At 44.0% G+C, this 15284-nt stretch overlaps 1 protein-coding gene across 1 annotated transcript; it reads right to left on the reverse strand.

Annotated features, from left to right (window-relative positions):
- Positions 1-517: 517 nt before the first annotated feature.
- LOC123731981 (high affinity cationic amino acid transporter 1) lies at positions 518-13707 on the reverse strand. Its single transcript, XM_045711366.1, has 5 exons — positions 13668-13707; positions 10030-10235; positions 7208-7359; positions 6081-6189; positions 518-820 (listed from the first exon to the last, which is right to left on the reverse strand). Exons 2-5 carry the CDS (start codon positions 10211-10213, stop codon positions 627-629), a joined length of 639 nt encoding a protein of 212 aa, XP_045567322.1. The 5' UTR covers positions 10214-10235; positions 13668-13707; the 3' UTR covers positions 518-626.
- Between the last annotated feature and the right edge of the window lie 1577 nt (positions 13708-15284).

Consider the following 15284-nt stretch of genomic DNA (forward strand, 5'->3'; position numbering starts at 1 on the left):
GTTGACTTGAATAGTAGAGGGGGGCACAGCAACCAGCACTGTGCCCACTATGGGTCCTGGTCAAAAGTAGTGCACTATATAGGGAATAGGGTGCCCTTGTGACACATCCTCTTTCAGCAACTATCATGCAGTGACACCAGGACTCCAGCAGAGGGTGATAGACTGCATGGTAATCCACCAGTAATGTTAATATTATGGAAGAGCCCTGCTCTTCAGTGTGAAATTATAGACTATTCAGTATTTCCAACAAATTTGAATAAAATGTTAAGGGCCACAGATCCTTTCAAGCCACTTTCTTCTTCCAAGAGAAGTGTGATAGTCCTCCTGCTTTGTGCTAACAATGACAGACGGACTCGTTGGTTTGGTGTTTACAAACGCTATCATTAACAGAGTCATGATCAGTGGACGTGGAGCTGGTAAGGTGGACCACTGCCCAGTGTGAAGAGCCCTGTGTCTGGTTTGATACTAGGCAACATGAGGTCCTAATAGAGCTGGTTCTGATTGTACATGATTGTCCCCCCTTCATGTGAACATATTTCTGACAGTATATGGTACTAATCTGACAGTTGAGATAGATAAAGTAATCAGATAGTAGCATTGGAGAAGTGCACTGCACCTCCCAACCTCTAGAGGTCCCCGTCCTCCTCGTCCACTGTGTTGTCCAGGTCCAGGCCGTTGTGTAGGAAGACTTCCTTCTCGATGTCCATTGGCTGTCCGTTGAGAGTGCAGTCTGGCTTGTATCCATGCAGGTTACTGTCAGTATTGGCTAAAGCAGCTTCTACACTGTTACGGATCCCATAGCCAAAGTAGATGATGAAACCTGGGGGAAGGGTGCAAAAACGTGAAGCTGGATGAGAGAATGCCAAGAGTGTGCAAAGCTGTCATCAAGGCAAAGGGTGGATACTTTGAGGAATCTCAAATATAAACTATATTTTGATGTGTTTAAAACTTCTCTAGGGTAGGGGGCAGTATTTTGACGTCCGGATGAAAAGTGTGCCCGTAGTAAACTGCCTGATACCCAGACCCAGAAGGTAGGATATGCACATTACTAGTAGATTTGGATAGAAAACACAAGTGTCTAAAACCGTTTTGAATGATGTCTGTGAGTATAACAGAACTCATATGGCAGGCAAAACCCTGAGAAAAATCTAACCAGGAAGTTGAAAATCTGAGGCTTGTAGTTTTTTCAATTGATTCCCTATTCAAACTACAGTGACTTAGGGGTCATTTTGCAGTTCCCAAGGCTTCCACTAGATGTCAACAGTCTTTAGAACGTTGTTACAGGCTTCTACTGTGACCTGGAAGGGAATGACAGTCATTTCAACCAGGTGTCTGGCTGAGTGCCATTAGATCATCCATGCGTGTGGCCGTCAGTGCGAGGTGCTTTCTTTTTCCTTTCTGAAGACAAAGGATTTGTCCAGTTGGAATATTATCAAAGATGTATGATAAAAACATCCTAAAGATTGATGCTATACATCGTTTTGACATGTTTCTACAAACTGTAGTATAACTTTTTGGACTTTTCGTCTCAACAAAATGCGCCAGCATTGCGCATTTGGATAACTCGTCTGAACGTGCGAACAAAAAGGAGGTATTTGGACATAAATATGGAGTTTATCGAACAAAACAAACATTTCTTGTGGAAGTGGGAGTCCTGGGAGTGCATTCCGACGAAGATCAGCAAAGGTAAGTGAAGATTTATAATACTATTTCTGACTTTTTTTGACTCCAGAACTTGGCGGGTAACTGTATAGCTTGCTTTGATGGCTGAGCTCTGTACTCAGAATATTGAACAATGTGCTTTCGCCGTAAAGCTATTTTGAAATCTGACACAGCGGTTGCATTAAGGAGTAGTGTATCTATAATTCTTTCAATAACTGTTGTAAAGTTTATCAACGTTTATGATGAGTATTTTTGTAAATTGATGTGCTCATTCACCGGCAGTTTTGGTGGGAATACATTTTCTGAACATCACGCGCCAATGTAAAATGGGGTTTTGGATATAAATATGAACTTTATCGAACAAAACATGTATGTATTGTGTAACATGAAGTCCTATGATTGTCATCTGATGAAGATCATCAAAGGTGAGTGATTAATTTTAGCTGTATTTCTGGGTTTTTGTGACAATGCTCTCCTTGCTTGGAAAATGGGTGTGTGATTATTTCTTGTCAAGTTGCTGTCTAACATAATCTAATGTTTTGCTTTCGCCGTAAAGCCTTTTTGAAATCGGACAGTGTGGTTGGATTAACGAGAATCTTATCTTTAAAATGGTGTATAATAGTTGTATGTTTGAGAGATTAAGTAATTATGAGATTTTTGTTGTTTTGAATATGGATACCGTGGAAATTAGCTAGTGTCACGCATACCCCAGACAGATTAACACTTTTTTGGTTACTATATGACTCCATATGTGTTATATCGTAGGTTTGATGTCTTCAACATTATTCTACAATGTAGAAAATAGTAAAAATAAAGAAAAACCCTGGAATGAGTAGGTGTGTCCAAACTACTGTATCTATAGGTCATATTTAATCTATATTACAGAAAAATGTACTGTACCTATAGGTCAAATTTAATCTATATTACAGATACATGTAGTGTATCTATAGGTCATATTTAATCTATATTAATAATGTAGTGTATCTATAGGTAATATTTAATCTATATTAATAATGTAGTATACCTATAGGACATATTTAATCTATATTACAGATAAATGTAGTGTATCTATAGGTCATATTTAATCTATATTAATAATGTAGTATATCTATAGGTCATATTTAATCTATATTAATAATGTAGTATATCTATAGGTCATATTTAATCTATATTAATAATGTAGTGTATCTATAGGTCATATTTAATCTATATTAATAATGTAGTATACCTATAGGTCATATTTAATCTATATTAATAATGTAGTATATCTATAGGTCATATTTAATCTATATTAATAATGTAGTATACCTATAGGACATATTTAATCTATATTAATAATGTAGTATATCTATAGGTCATATTTAATCTATATTAATAATGTAGTGTATCTATAGGTCATATTTAATCTATATTAATAATGTAGTATACCTATAGGTCATATTTAATCTATATTAATAATGTAGTGTATCTATAGGTCATATTTAATCTATATTAATAATGTAGTATATCTATAGGTCATATTTAATCTATATTAATAATGTAGTGTATCTATAGGTCATATTTAATCTATATTAATAATGTAGTATACCTATAGGTCATATTTAATCTATATTAATAATGTAGTATACCTATAGGTCATATTTAATCTATATTACGATAAATGTAGTGTATCTATAGGTCATATTTAATCTATATTACATAAATGTAGTATACCTATAGGTCATATTTAATCTATATTAATAATGTAGTATATCTATAGGTCATATTTAATCTATATTAATAATGTAGTGTATCTATAGGTCATATTTAATCTATATTAATAATGTAGTATATCTATAGGTCATATTTAATCTATATTAATAATGTAGTATACCTATAGGTCATATTTAATCTATATTAATAATGTAGTGTACCTATAGGTCATATTTAATCTATATTAATAATGCAGTGTATCTATAGGTCATATTTAATCTATATTAATAATGTAGTATACCTATAGGTCATATTTAATCTATATTAATAATGTAGTGTATCTATAGGTCATATTTAATCTATATTAATAATGTAGTGTACCTATAGGTCATATTTAATCTATATTAATAATGCAGTGTATCTATAGGTCATATTTAATCTATATTAATAATGTAGTGTATCTATAGGTCATATTTAATCTATATTAATAATGTAGTGTACCTATAGGTCATATTTAATCTATATTAATAATGTAGTGTACCTATAGGTCATATTTAATCTATATTAATAATGTAGTGTACCTATAGGTCATATTTAATCTATATTAATAATGTAGTGTATCTATAGGTCATATTTAATCTATATTAATAATGTAGTATATCTATAGGTCATATTTAATCTATATTAATAATGTAGTATACCTATAGGTCATATTTAATCTATATTAATAATGTAGTGTACCTATAGGTCATATTTAATCTATATTACAGATAAATGTAGTGTATCTATAGGTCATATTTAATCTATATTACAGATAAATGTAGTATACCTATAGGTCATATTTAATCTATATTAATAATGTAGTGTACCTATAGGTCATATTTAATCTATATTACAGATAAATGTAGTGTATCTATAGGTCATATTTAATCTATATTACAGATAAATGTAGTATACCTATAGGTCATATTTAATCTATATTAATAATGTAGTATATCTATAGGTCATATTTAATCTATATTAATAATGTAGTGTATCTATAGGTCATATTTAATCTATATTAATAATGTAGTATATCTATAGGTCATATTTAATCTATATTAATAATGTAGTATACCTATAGGTCATATTTAATCTATATTAATAATGTAGTGTACCTATAGGTCATATTTAACCTCTATGGGCTATGGGCTAGTAGTAAATCGGGTACATTTTTTATCCAGCCGTGCAAATACTGCCCCCTAGCCCCAACAGGTTAATCTATATTAACCTGTTAGGGCTAGGGGGCAGAATATTTGCACGGCTGAATAAAAAAATGTACCCGATTTAATCTGGTTACTAATCCTACCCAGTAACTAGAATATGCATGTACTTATTATATATGGATAGAAAACACTTAAAGTTTTAAAACTGTTTGAATGGTGTGGTAATAGAAACATATTAGGCAGGAAAACCCCGAATTTTTCAGAAGGGAAAGAAACCTAGAGTTGTTTTTACCTTTAAACCTAAAAAAAAAAATTTTCATTTTCTACTCAGAGTCTTCTGGAGGGAGATCTGACCGAACAAGAGCCATGGAACGATGATGGCCCATTAGACACCTGGCGCGAGTTCATGTTGGGTACCCTCGTTCCAATACGTTATAAAAGAGTATGCATTCGTCCACCTTGAATATTATTCATGTTCTGGTTAAAAAAGGCCCTAATGATTTATGCTATACAACGTTTGACATGTTTGAACGAACTTAAATATATTTTTTCCCCTCGTTCATGACGAGAAGTCCGGCTGGCTTAGATCATGTGCTAACAAGACGGAGATTTTTGGACATAAATGATGAGCTTTTTTGAACAAAACTACATTCGTTATGGACCTGTGATACCTGGAAGTGACATCTGATGAAGAGAATCAAAGGTAATGGATTATTTACATAGTATTTTCGATTTTAGATCTCCCCAACATGACCTCTAGTCTGTATCGCAGCGCGTATTTTTCTGGGCGCAGTGCTCAGATTATTGCAAAGTGTGATTTCCCAGTAAGGTTATTTTTAAATCTGGCAAGTTGATTGCGTTCAAGAGATGTAAATCTATAATTCTTTAAATGACAATATAATATTTTACCAATGTTTTCTAATTTTAATTATTTAATTTGTGGTGTTGACTTGACTGCCGGTTATTGGAGGGAAACGATTTCCTCAACATCAATGCCATAGTAAAACGCTGTTTTTGGATATAAATATGAACTTGATAGAACTAAAAATGCATGCATTGTCTAACATAATGTCCTAGGAGTGTCATCTGATGGAGATTGTAAAAGGTTAGTGCATCATTTTAGCTGGTTTTATGGTTTTGGTGACCCTGTCTTTGAATTGACAAAACATTACACACAACTCTTGTAAATGTACTGTCCTAACATACTCTAAATTTATGCTTTAGCCGTAAAACCTTTTTGAAATCGTAAAACGTGGTTAGATTAAGGAGATGTTTATCTTTCAAAGGGTGTAAAATAGTTGTATGTTTGAAAAATTTGAATTTTGACATTTATTTGGATTCAAATTTGCCGCTCTTGAAATGCACCTGCTGTTGATGGAGTGCACCACGGGGGGGACGCTAGCGTCCCACCTAGCCCATAGAGGTTAATAATGTAGTGTACCTATAGGTCATATTTAATCTATATTAATAATGTAGTGTATCTATAGGTCATATTTAATCTATATTAATAATGTAGTATACCTATGATCATCCAGAAAGAGAAGCGGATCCAGGTTCCTCGGCCCAGCTGACACATCAGGAAGATGTTGATAAACATACTGGCCACTGGGAGGAAGGGAAGCAGGGGCACCTGGGAGGAGAGGAGGAGAGGGGAGGAGATGAGGCGCGAGGAGAGGAGGAGAAGGGAGAAGAGGAGGCATGAGGAGAGGAGGAGAAGGGAGGAGAGAGGAGGAGAGGGAGGAGAGGGGAGAGAGGAGGCATGAGGAGAGGGGAGAAGGAGGAGAGGAGGAGAGGGAGAAGGGAGGAGAGGAGGCATGAGGAGAGGGAGAAGAGGAGAGGAGGAGAGGGGAGAAGGGAGGAGAGGAGGCATGAGGAGAGGAGGAGAAGGGATAAGAGGAGTGGAGGCGTGAGGAGAAGAGGAGAGGAGGTGTGAGGGAGGAGGAGAAGGGAAAAGAGTAGAGGAGGCATGAGGAGAGGGGAGGAGGCATGAGGAGAGGAGGAGAAGGAGAAGAGGAGGCGTGAGGAGAGGGGAGAAGGGAGGAGAGGAGGCATGAGGAGAAGGGAGAAGAGCGGAGGAGGCGGGGGAGAGGGGAGAAGGGAGGAGAGGAGGCATGAGAAGGGAGAAGAGGAGGCATGAGGAGAGGGGAGAAGGGAGGAGAGGAGGCATGAGGAGAAGAGAGAAGGGGAGAGGAGGCGTGAGGAGAGGGGAGAAGAGGAGAGGAAGAGGAGAAGAGGAGGCGTGAGGAGAGGAGGAGAAGGGAGGAGAGGAGGCATGAGGAGAGGAGGAGAAGGGATAAGAGGAGTGGAGGCGTGAGGAGAGGGGAGAAGAGGAGAGGAGGCGTGAGGAGAGGAGAAGGGAGGAGAGGAGAAGGGAGGAGAAGAGGAGAGGGGAAAATATGAGAGGAGGCGTGAGGAGAGGGGAGAATATGAGAGGAGGCGTGAGGAGAGGAGGAGAGGGGAGGAGGCATGAGGAGAGGAGAAGGGAGAAGAGGAGGCATGAGGAGAAGAGGAGAAGGGAGAAGAGGAGAGGGGAGAGGAGGAGAGGGGAGAGGAGGAGAAGAGGAGAAGATTTATAAACATAGTGGCTCCTGGGAGGATAGGGAGGAGAGGCATGTCCCTGACCGTGGGGTACAGCTGAGTGAACATACCTTGAAAGAGAGATTGGTCTTGCTCTCAGGCTGTCTCCAGACCAGTAGAGTGACTGCCAGACAGGCTGTAAATATGAGGCTCAGTAGAGAGACAGACCAGGAAGCAAAGCCTCCCTGCACTGCTACCACACAGAAGATACACACCAATACTCCTGTAGGGAGAGGGACAGACACAGAGACAGTAAGGAAGAGACAGAGGTGACCAGAGCTAACACTCCTGTAGGGACAGACACAGAGACAGTAAGGAAGAGACAGAGGAGACCAGAGCTAACACTCCTGTAGGGACAGACACAGAGACAGTAAGGAAGAGACAGAGGAGACCAGAGCTAATACTCCTGTAGGGAGAGGGACAGACACAGAGACAGTAAGGAAGAGACAGAGGAGACCAGAGCTAATACTCCTGTAGGGACAGAGACAGACACAGAGACAGTAAGGAAGAGACAGAGGAGACCAGAGCTAACACTCCTGTAGGGACAGACACAGAGACAGTAAGGAAGAGACAGAGGAGACCAGAGCTAACACTCCTGTAGGGACAGACACAGAGACAGTAAGGAAGAGACAGAGGAGACCAGAGCTAATACTCCTGTAGGGAGAGGGACAGACACAGAGACAGTAAGGAAGAGACAGAGGAGACCAGAGCTAATACTCCTGTAGGGACAGACACAGAGACAGTAAGGAAGAGACAGAGGAGACCAGAGCTAATACTCCTGTAGGGACAGACACAGAGACAGTAAGGAAGAGACAGAGGAGACCAGAGCTAACACTCCTGTAGGGACAGACACAGAGACAGTAAGGAAGGGACAGAGGAGACCAGAGCTAATACTCCTGTAGGGAGAGGGACAGACACAGAGACAGTAAGGAAGAGACAGAGGAGACCAGAGCTAACACTCCTGTAGGGAGAGGGACAGACACAGAGACAGTAAGGAAGGGACAGAGGAGACCAGAGCTAATACTCCTGTAGGGACAGACACAGAGACAGTAAGGAAGAGACAGAGGAGACCAGAGCTAATACTCCTGTAGGGACAGACACAGAGACAGTAAGGAAGGGACAGACACAGAGACAGTAAGGAAGAGACAGAGGAGACCAGAGCTAATACTCCTGTAGGGACAGACACAGAGACAGTAAGGAAGGGACAGAGGAGACCAGAGCTAATACTCCTGTAGGGAGAGGGACAGACACAGAGACAGTAAGGAAGAGACAGAGGAGACCAGAGCTAACACTCCTGTAGGGACAGACACAGAGACAGTAAGGAAGAGACAGAGGAGACCAGAGCTAATACTCCTGTAGGGAGAGGGACAGACACAGAGACAGTAAGGAAGAGACAGAGGAGACCAGAGCTAACACTCCTGTAGGGACAGACACAGAGACAGTAAGGAAGAGACAGAGGTGACCAGAGCTAACACTCCTGTAGGGAGAGGGACAGACACAGAGACAGTAAGGAAGGGACAGAGGAGACCAGAGCTAACACTCCTGTAGGGAGAGGGACAGACACAGAGACAGTAAGGAAGAGACAGGTGAGACCAGAGCTAATACTCCTGTAGGGACAGACACAGAGACAGTAAGGAAGAGACAGAGGAGACCAGAGCTAACACTCCTGTAGGGACAGACACAGAGACAGTAAGGAAGAGACAGAGGAGACCAGAGCTAATAATCCTGTAGGGACAGACACAGAGACAGTAAGGAAGAGACAGAGGAGACCAGAGCTAATACTCCTGTAGGGACAGACACAGAGACAGTAAGGAAGAGACAGAGGTGACCAGAGCTAACACTCCTGTAGGGAGAGGGACAGACACAGAGACAGTAAGGAAGGGACAGAGGAGACCAGAGCTAATACTCCTGTAGGGAGAGGGACAGACACAGAGACAGTAAGGAAGAGACAGAGGAGACCAGAGCTAATACTCCTGTAGGGACAGACACAGAGACAGTAAGGAAGGGACAGAGGAGACCAGAGCTAATACTCCTGTAGGGACAGACACAGAGACAGTAAGGAAGAGACAGAGGAGACCAGAGCTAATACTCCTGTAGGGACAGACACAGAGACAGTAAGGAAGGGACAGAGGAGACCAGAGCTAATACTCCTGTAGGGAGAGGGACAGACACAGAGACAGTAAGGAAGAGACAGAGGAGACCAGAGCTAACACTCCTGTAGGGACAGACACAGAGACAGTAAGGAAGAGACAGAGGTGACCAGAGCTAATACTCCTGTAGGGAGAGGGACAGACACAGAGACAGTAAGGAAGAGACAGAGGAGACCAGAGCTAACACTCCTGTAGGGACAGACACAGAGACAGTAAGGAAGAGACAGAGGAGACCAGAGCTAACACTCCTGTAGGGAGAGGGACAGACACAGAGACAGTAAGGAAGAGACAGAGGAGACCAGAGCTAATACTCCTGTAAGGACAGACACAGAGACAGTAAGGAAGGGACAGGTGAGACCAGAGCTAACACTCCTGTAGGGAGAGGGACAGACACAGAGACAGTAAGGAAGAGACAGAGGAGACCAGAGCTAATACTCCTGTAGGGACAGACACAGAGACAGTAAGGAAGAGACAGAGGAGACCAGAGCTAATACTCCTGTAGGGAGAGGGACAGACACAGAGACAGTAAGGAAGAGACAGAGGTGACCAGAGCTAACACTCCTGTAGGGACAGACACAGAGACAGTAAAGAAGAGACAGGTGAGACCAGAGCTAACACTCCTGTAGGGACAAAACTGAATAGGTGTGTGTGTGTGTGTGTGTGTGTGTGTGTGTGTGTGTGTGTGTGTGTGTGTGTGTGTGTGTGTGTGTGTGTGTGTGTGTGTGTGTGTGTGTGTGTCTTACCTAATGTACTGGTACAGATGTTGACTACGAAGCCAGACAGGTTGTTGGGTTCTGTGTTGTGAGGGAACAAAAGGTTTTTGGCACAGAACACCTCCTCTGCTCCCGGCAGGATCCCCACACTTCCCTCGTTAACGGACTCTAAGGTGTCTGGCTCGTCCTGCGTAGCAGCCATCTGATAGGCCATGCTGGATTGTTCCGGCTGGTACCTGCAGGACAGAAAGGATAGCCACATTAATAACGAGGTAAACACGGTAACCCACCACTTGTTGAAGAAATACAACCACTCTGAAATTCACAGACAGAGCTATGGATCCAAGAACTGATCATCCATGAGCAGATACTAACCTGAATACTAGAACACAGGCTGCCACCAAGGTGTAGGCTAGTAGGGTGTAGTATGTAGGGTACTAACCTGAGTACTAGAACACAGGCTGCCACCAAGGTGTAGGCTAGTAGGGTGTAGTATGTAGGGTACTAACCTGAGTACTAGAACACAGGCTGCCACCAAGGTGTAGGCTAGTAGGGTGTAGTATGTAGGGTACTAACCTGAGTACTAGAACACAGGCTGCCACCAAGGTGTAGGCTAGTAGGGTGTAGGGTGTAGTATGTAGGGTACTAACCTGAGTACTAGAACACAGGCTGCCACCAAGGTGTAGGCTAGTAGGGTGTAGGGTACTAACCTGAGTACTAGAACACAGGCTGCCACCAAGGTGTAGGCTAGTAGGGTGTAGGGTGTAGTATGTAGGGTACTAACCTGAGTACTAGAACACAGGCTGCCACCAAGGTGTAGGCTAGTAGGGTGTAGGGTGTAGTATGTAGGGTACTAACCTGAGTACTAGAACACAGGCTGCCACCAAGGTGTAGGCTAGTAGGGTGTAGGGTGTAGTATGTAGGGTACTAACCTGAGTACTAGAACACAGGCTGCCAACAAGGTGTAGGCTAGTAGGGTGTAGGGTACTAACCTGAGTACTAGAACACAGGCTGCCACCAAGGTGTAGGCTAGTAGGGTGTAGTATGTAGGGTACTAACCTGAGTACTAGAACACAGGCTGCCACCAAGGTGTAGGCTAGTAGGGTGTAGGGTGTAGTATGTAGGGTACTAACCTGAGTACTAGAACACAGGCTGCCACCAAGGTGTAGGCTAGTAGGGTGTAGGGTGTAGTATGTAGGGTACTAACCTGAGTACTAGAACACAGGCTGCCACCAAGGTGTAGGCTAGTAGGGTGTAGGGTGTAGTATGTAGGGTACTAACCTGAGTACTAGAACACAGGCTGCCACCAAGGTGTAGGCTAGTAGGGTGTAGGGTACTAACCTGAGTACTAGAACACAGGCTGCCACCAAGGTGTAGGCTAGTAGGGTGTAGGGTGTAGGGTACTAACCTGAGTACTAGAACACAGGCTGCCACCAAGGTGTAGGCTAGTAGGGTGTAGGGTACTAACCTGAGTACTAGAACACAGGCTGCCACCAAGGTGTAGGCTAGTAGCGTGTAGGGTGTAGTATGTAGGGTACTAACCTGAGTACTAGAACACAGGCTGCCACCAAGGTGTAGGCTAGTAGGGTGTAGGGTGTAGTATGTAGGGTACTAACCTGAGTACTAGAACACAGGCTGCCACCAAGGTGTAGGCTAGTAGGGTGTAGGGTACTAACCTGAGTACTAGAACACAGGCTGCCACCAAGGTGTAGGCTAGTAGGGTGTAGTATGTAGGGTACTAACCTGAGTACTAGAACACAGGCTGCCACCAAGGTGTAGGCTAGTAGGGTGTACTATGTAGGGTACTAACCTGAGTACTAGAACACAGGCTGCCACCAAGGTGTAGGCTAGTAGGGTGTAGTATGTAGGGTACTAACCTGAGTACTAGAACACAGGCTGCCACCAAGGTGTAGGCTAGTAGGGTGTAGGGTGTAGTATGTAGGGTACTAACCTGAGTACTAGAACACAGGCTGCCACCAAGGTGTAGGCTAGTAGGGTGTAGTATGTAGGGTACTAATCTGAGTACTAGAACACAGGCTGCCACCAAGGTGTAGGCTAGTAGGGTGTAGGGTGTAGTATGTAGGGTACTAACCTGAGTACTAGAACACAGGCTGCCACCAAGGTGTAGGCTAGTAGGGTGTAGGGTGTAGTATGTAGGGTACTAACCTGAGTACTAGAACACAGGCTGCCACCAAGGTGTAGGCTAGTAGGGTGTAGTATGTAGGGTACTAACCTGAGTACTAGAACACAGGCTGCCAACAAGGTGTAGGCTAGTAGGGTGTAGGGTACTAACCTGAGTACTAGAACACAGGCTGCCACCAAGGTGTAGGCTAGTAGGGTGTAGTATGTAGGGTACTAACCTGAGTACTAGAACACAGGCTGCCACCAAGGTGTAGGCTAGTAGGGTGTAGGGTGTAGTATGTAGGGTACTAACCTGAGTACTAGAACACAGGCTGCCACCAAGGTGTAGGCTAGTAGGGTGTAGGGTGTAGTATGTAGGGTACTAACCTGAGTACTAGAACACAGGCTGCCACCAAGGTGTAGGCTAGTAGGGTGTAGGGTGTAGTATGTAGGGTACTAACCTGAGTACTAGAACACAGGCTGCCACCAAGGTGTAGGCTAGTAGGGTGTAGGGTACTAACCTGAGTACTAGAACACAGGCTGCCACCAAGGTGTAGGCTAGTAGGGTGTAGGGTGTAGGGTACTAACCTGAGTACTAGAACACAGGCTGCCACCAAGGTGTAGGCTAGTAGGGTGTAGGGTACTAACCTGAGTACTAGAACACAGGCTGCCACCAAGGTGTAGGCTAGTAGCGTGTAGGGTGTAGTATGTAGGGTACTAACCTGAGTACTAGAACACAGGCTGCCACCAAGGTGTAGGCTAGTAGGGTGTAGGGTGTAGTATGTAGGGTACTAACCTGAGTACTAGAACACAGGCTGCCACCAAGGTGTAGGCTAGTAGGGTGTAGGGTGTACTATGTAGGGTACTAACCTGAGTACTAGAACACAGGCTGCCACCAAGGTGTAGGCTAGTAGGGTGTAGGGTACTAACCTGAGTACTAGAACACAGGCTGCCAACAAGGTGTAGGCTAGTAGGGTGTAGGGTACTAACCTGAGTACTAGAACACAGGCTGCCACCAAGGTGTAGGGTGTAGGGTACTAACCTGAGTACTAGAACACAGGCTGCCACCAAGGTGTAGGGTGTAGGGTACTAACCTGAGTACTAGAACACAGGCTGCCACCAAGGTGTAGGGTGTAGGGTACTAACCTGAGTACAGAACACAGACTGCCACCAAGGTGTAGGCTAGTAGGGTGTAGTATGTAGGGTACTAACCTGAGTACTAGAACACAGGCTGCCACCAAGGTGTAGGCTAGTAGGGTGTAGGGTACTAACCTGAGTACTAGAACACAGGCTGCCACCAAGGTGTAGGCTAGTAGGGTGTAGTATGTAGGGTACTAACCTGAGTACTAGAACACAGGCTGCCACCAAGGTGTAGGCTAGTAGGGTGTAGTATGTAGGGTACTAACCTGAGTACTAGAACACAGGCTGCCACCAAGGTGTAGGCTAGTAGGGTGTAGGGTGTAGGGTACTAACCTGAGTACTAGAACACAGGCTGCCACCAAGGTGTAGGCTAGTAGGGTGTAGGGTGTAGTATGTAGGGTACTAACCTGAGTACTAGAACACAGGCTGCCACCAAGGTGTAGGCTAGTAGGGTGTAGGGTGTAGTATGTAGGGTACTAATCTGAGTACTAGAACACAGGCTGCCACCAAGGTGTAGGCTAGTAGGGTGTAGGGTGTAGTATGTAGGGTACTAACCTGAGTACTAGAACACAGGCTGCCACCAAGGTGTAGGCTAGTAGGGTGTAGGGTACTAACCTGAGTACTAGAACACAGGCTGCCACCAAGGTGTAGGCTAGTAGGGTGTAGTATGTAGGGTACTAACCTGAGTACTAGAACACAGGCTGCCACCAAGGTGTAGGCTAGTAGGGTGTAGGGTGTAGTATGTAGGGTACTAACCTGAGTACTAGAACACAGGCTGCCACCAAGGTGTAGGCTAGTAGGGTGTAGGGTGTAGTATGTAGCGTACTAACCTGAGTACTAGAACACAGGCTGCCACAAAGGTGTAGGCTAGTAGGGTGTAGGGTACTAACCTGAGTACTAGAACACAGGCTGCCACCAAGGTGTAGGGTGTAGGGTACTAACCTGAGTACTAGAACACAGGCTGCCACCAAGGTGTAGGGTGTAGGGTACTAACCTGAGTACTAGAACACAGGCGGCCACCAAGGTGTAGGGTGTAGGGTACTAACCTGAGTACAGAACACAGGCTGCCACCAAGGTGTAGGCTAGTAGGGTGTAGGGTACTAACCTGAGTACTAGAACACAGGCTGCCACCAAGGTGTAGGCTAGTAGGGTGTAGGGTACTAACCTGAGTACTAGAACACAGGCTGCCACCAAGGTGTAGGCTAGTAGGGTGTAGGGTACTAACCTGAGTACTAGAACACAGGCTGCCACCAAGGTGTACACTAGTAGGGTGTAGAGTGTAGGGTACTAACCTGAGTACTAGAACACAGGCTGACACCAAGGTGTAGGCTAGTAGGGTGTAGTATGTAGGGTACTAACCTGAGTACTAGAACAGAGGCTGCCACCAAGGTGTAGGCTAGTAGGGTGTAGGGTACTAACCTGAGTACTAGAACACAGGCTGCCACCAAGGTGTAGGCTAGTAGGGTGTAGGGTGTAGTATGTAGAGTACTAACCTGAGTACTAGAACACAGGCTGCCACCAAGGTGTAGGCTAGTAGGGTGTAGGGTGTAGTATGTAGGGTACTAACCTGAGTACTAGAACACAGGCTGCCACCAAGGTGTAGGGTATAGGGTACTAACCTGAGTACTAGAACACAGGCTGCCACCAAGGTGTAGGGAGTAGGGTACTAACCTGAGTACTAGAACACAGGCTGCCACCAAGGTGTAGGGTGTAGGGTACTAACCTGAGTACAGAACACAGGCTGCCACCAAGGTGTAGGCTAGTAGGGTGTAGTATGTAGGGTACTAACCTGAGTACTAGAACACAGGCTGCCACCAAGGTGTAGGGTGTAGGGTACTAACCTGAGTACTAGAACACAGGCAGCCACCAAGGTGTAGGCTAGTAGGGTGTAGGGTGTAGGGTACTAACCTGAGTACTAGAACACAGGCTGCCACCAAGGTGTACACTAGTAGGGTGTAGAGTGTAGGGTACTAACCTGAGTACTAGAACACAGGCTGACACCAAGGTGTAGGCTAGTAGGGTGT

The sequence above is a fragment of the Salmo salar genome, unplaced genomic scaffold, assembly GCF_905237065.1.
Source record: "Salmo salar unplaced genomic scaffold, Ssal_v3.1, whole genome shotgun sequence".
NCBI classification, from domain to species: Eukaryota; Metazoa; Chordata; class Actinopteri; order Salmoniformes; family Salmonidae; genus Salmo; species Salmo salar.

Excerpts from the sequence above, each read along its gene's own strand:
- LOC123731981 (XM_045711366.1), bottom strand. The coding sequence starts at position 10,213 with ATGGCCTATCAGATGGCTGCTACGCAGGACGAGCCAGACACCTTAGAG. Across the intron at positions 6,190-7,207 it reads AGACCAATCTCTCTTTCAAG|GTGCCCCTGCTTCCCTTCCT; the intron begins GTATGTTCACTC and ends CTCTCCTCCCAG. Across the intron at positions 821-6,080 it reads CTCTTTCTGGATGATCATAG|GTTTCATCATCTACTTTGGC; the intron begins GTATACTACATT and ends CCCTTCCCCCAG.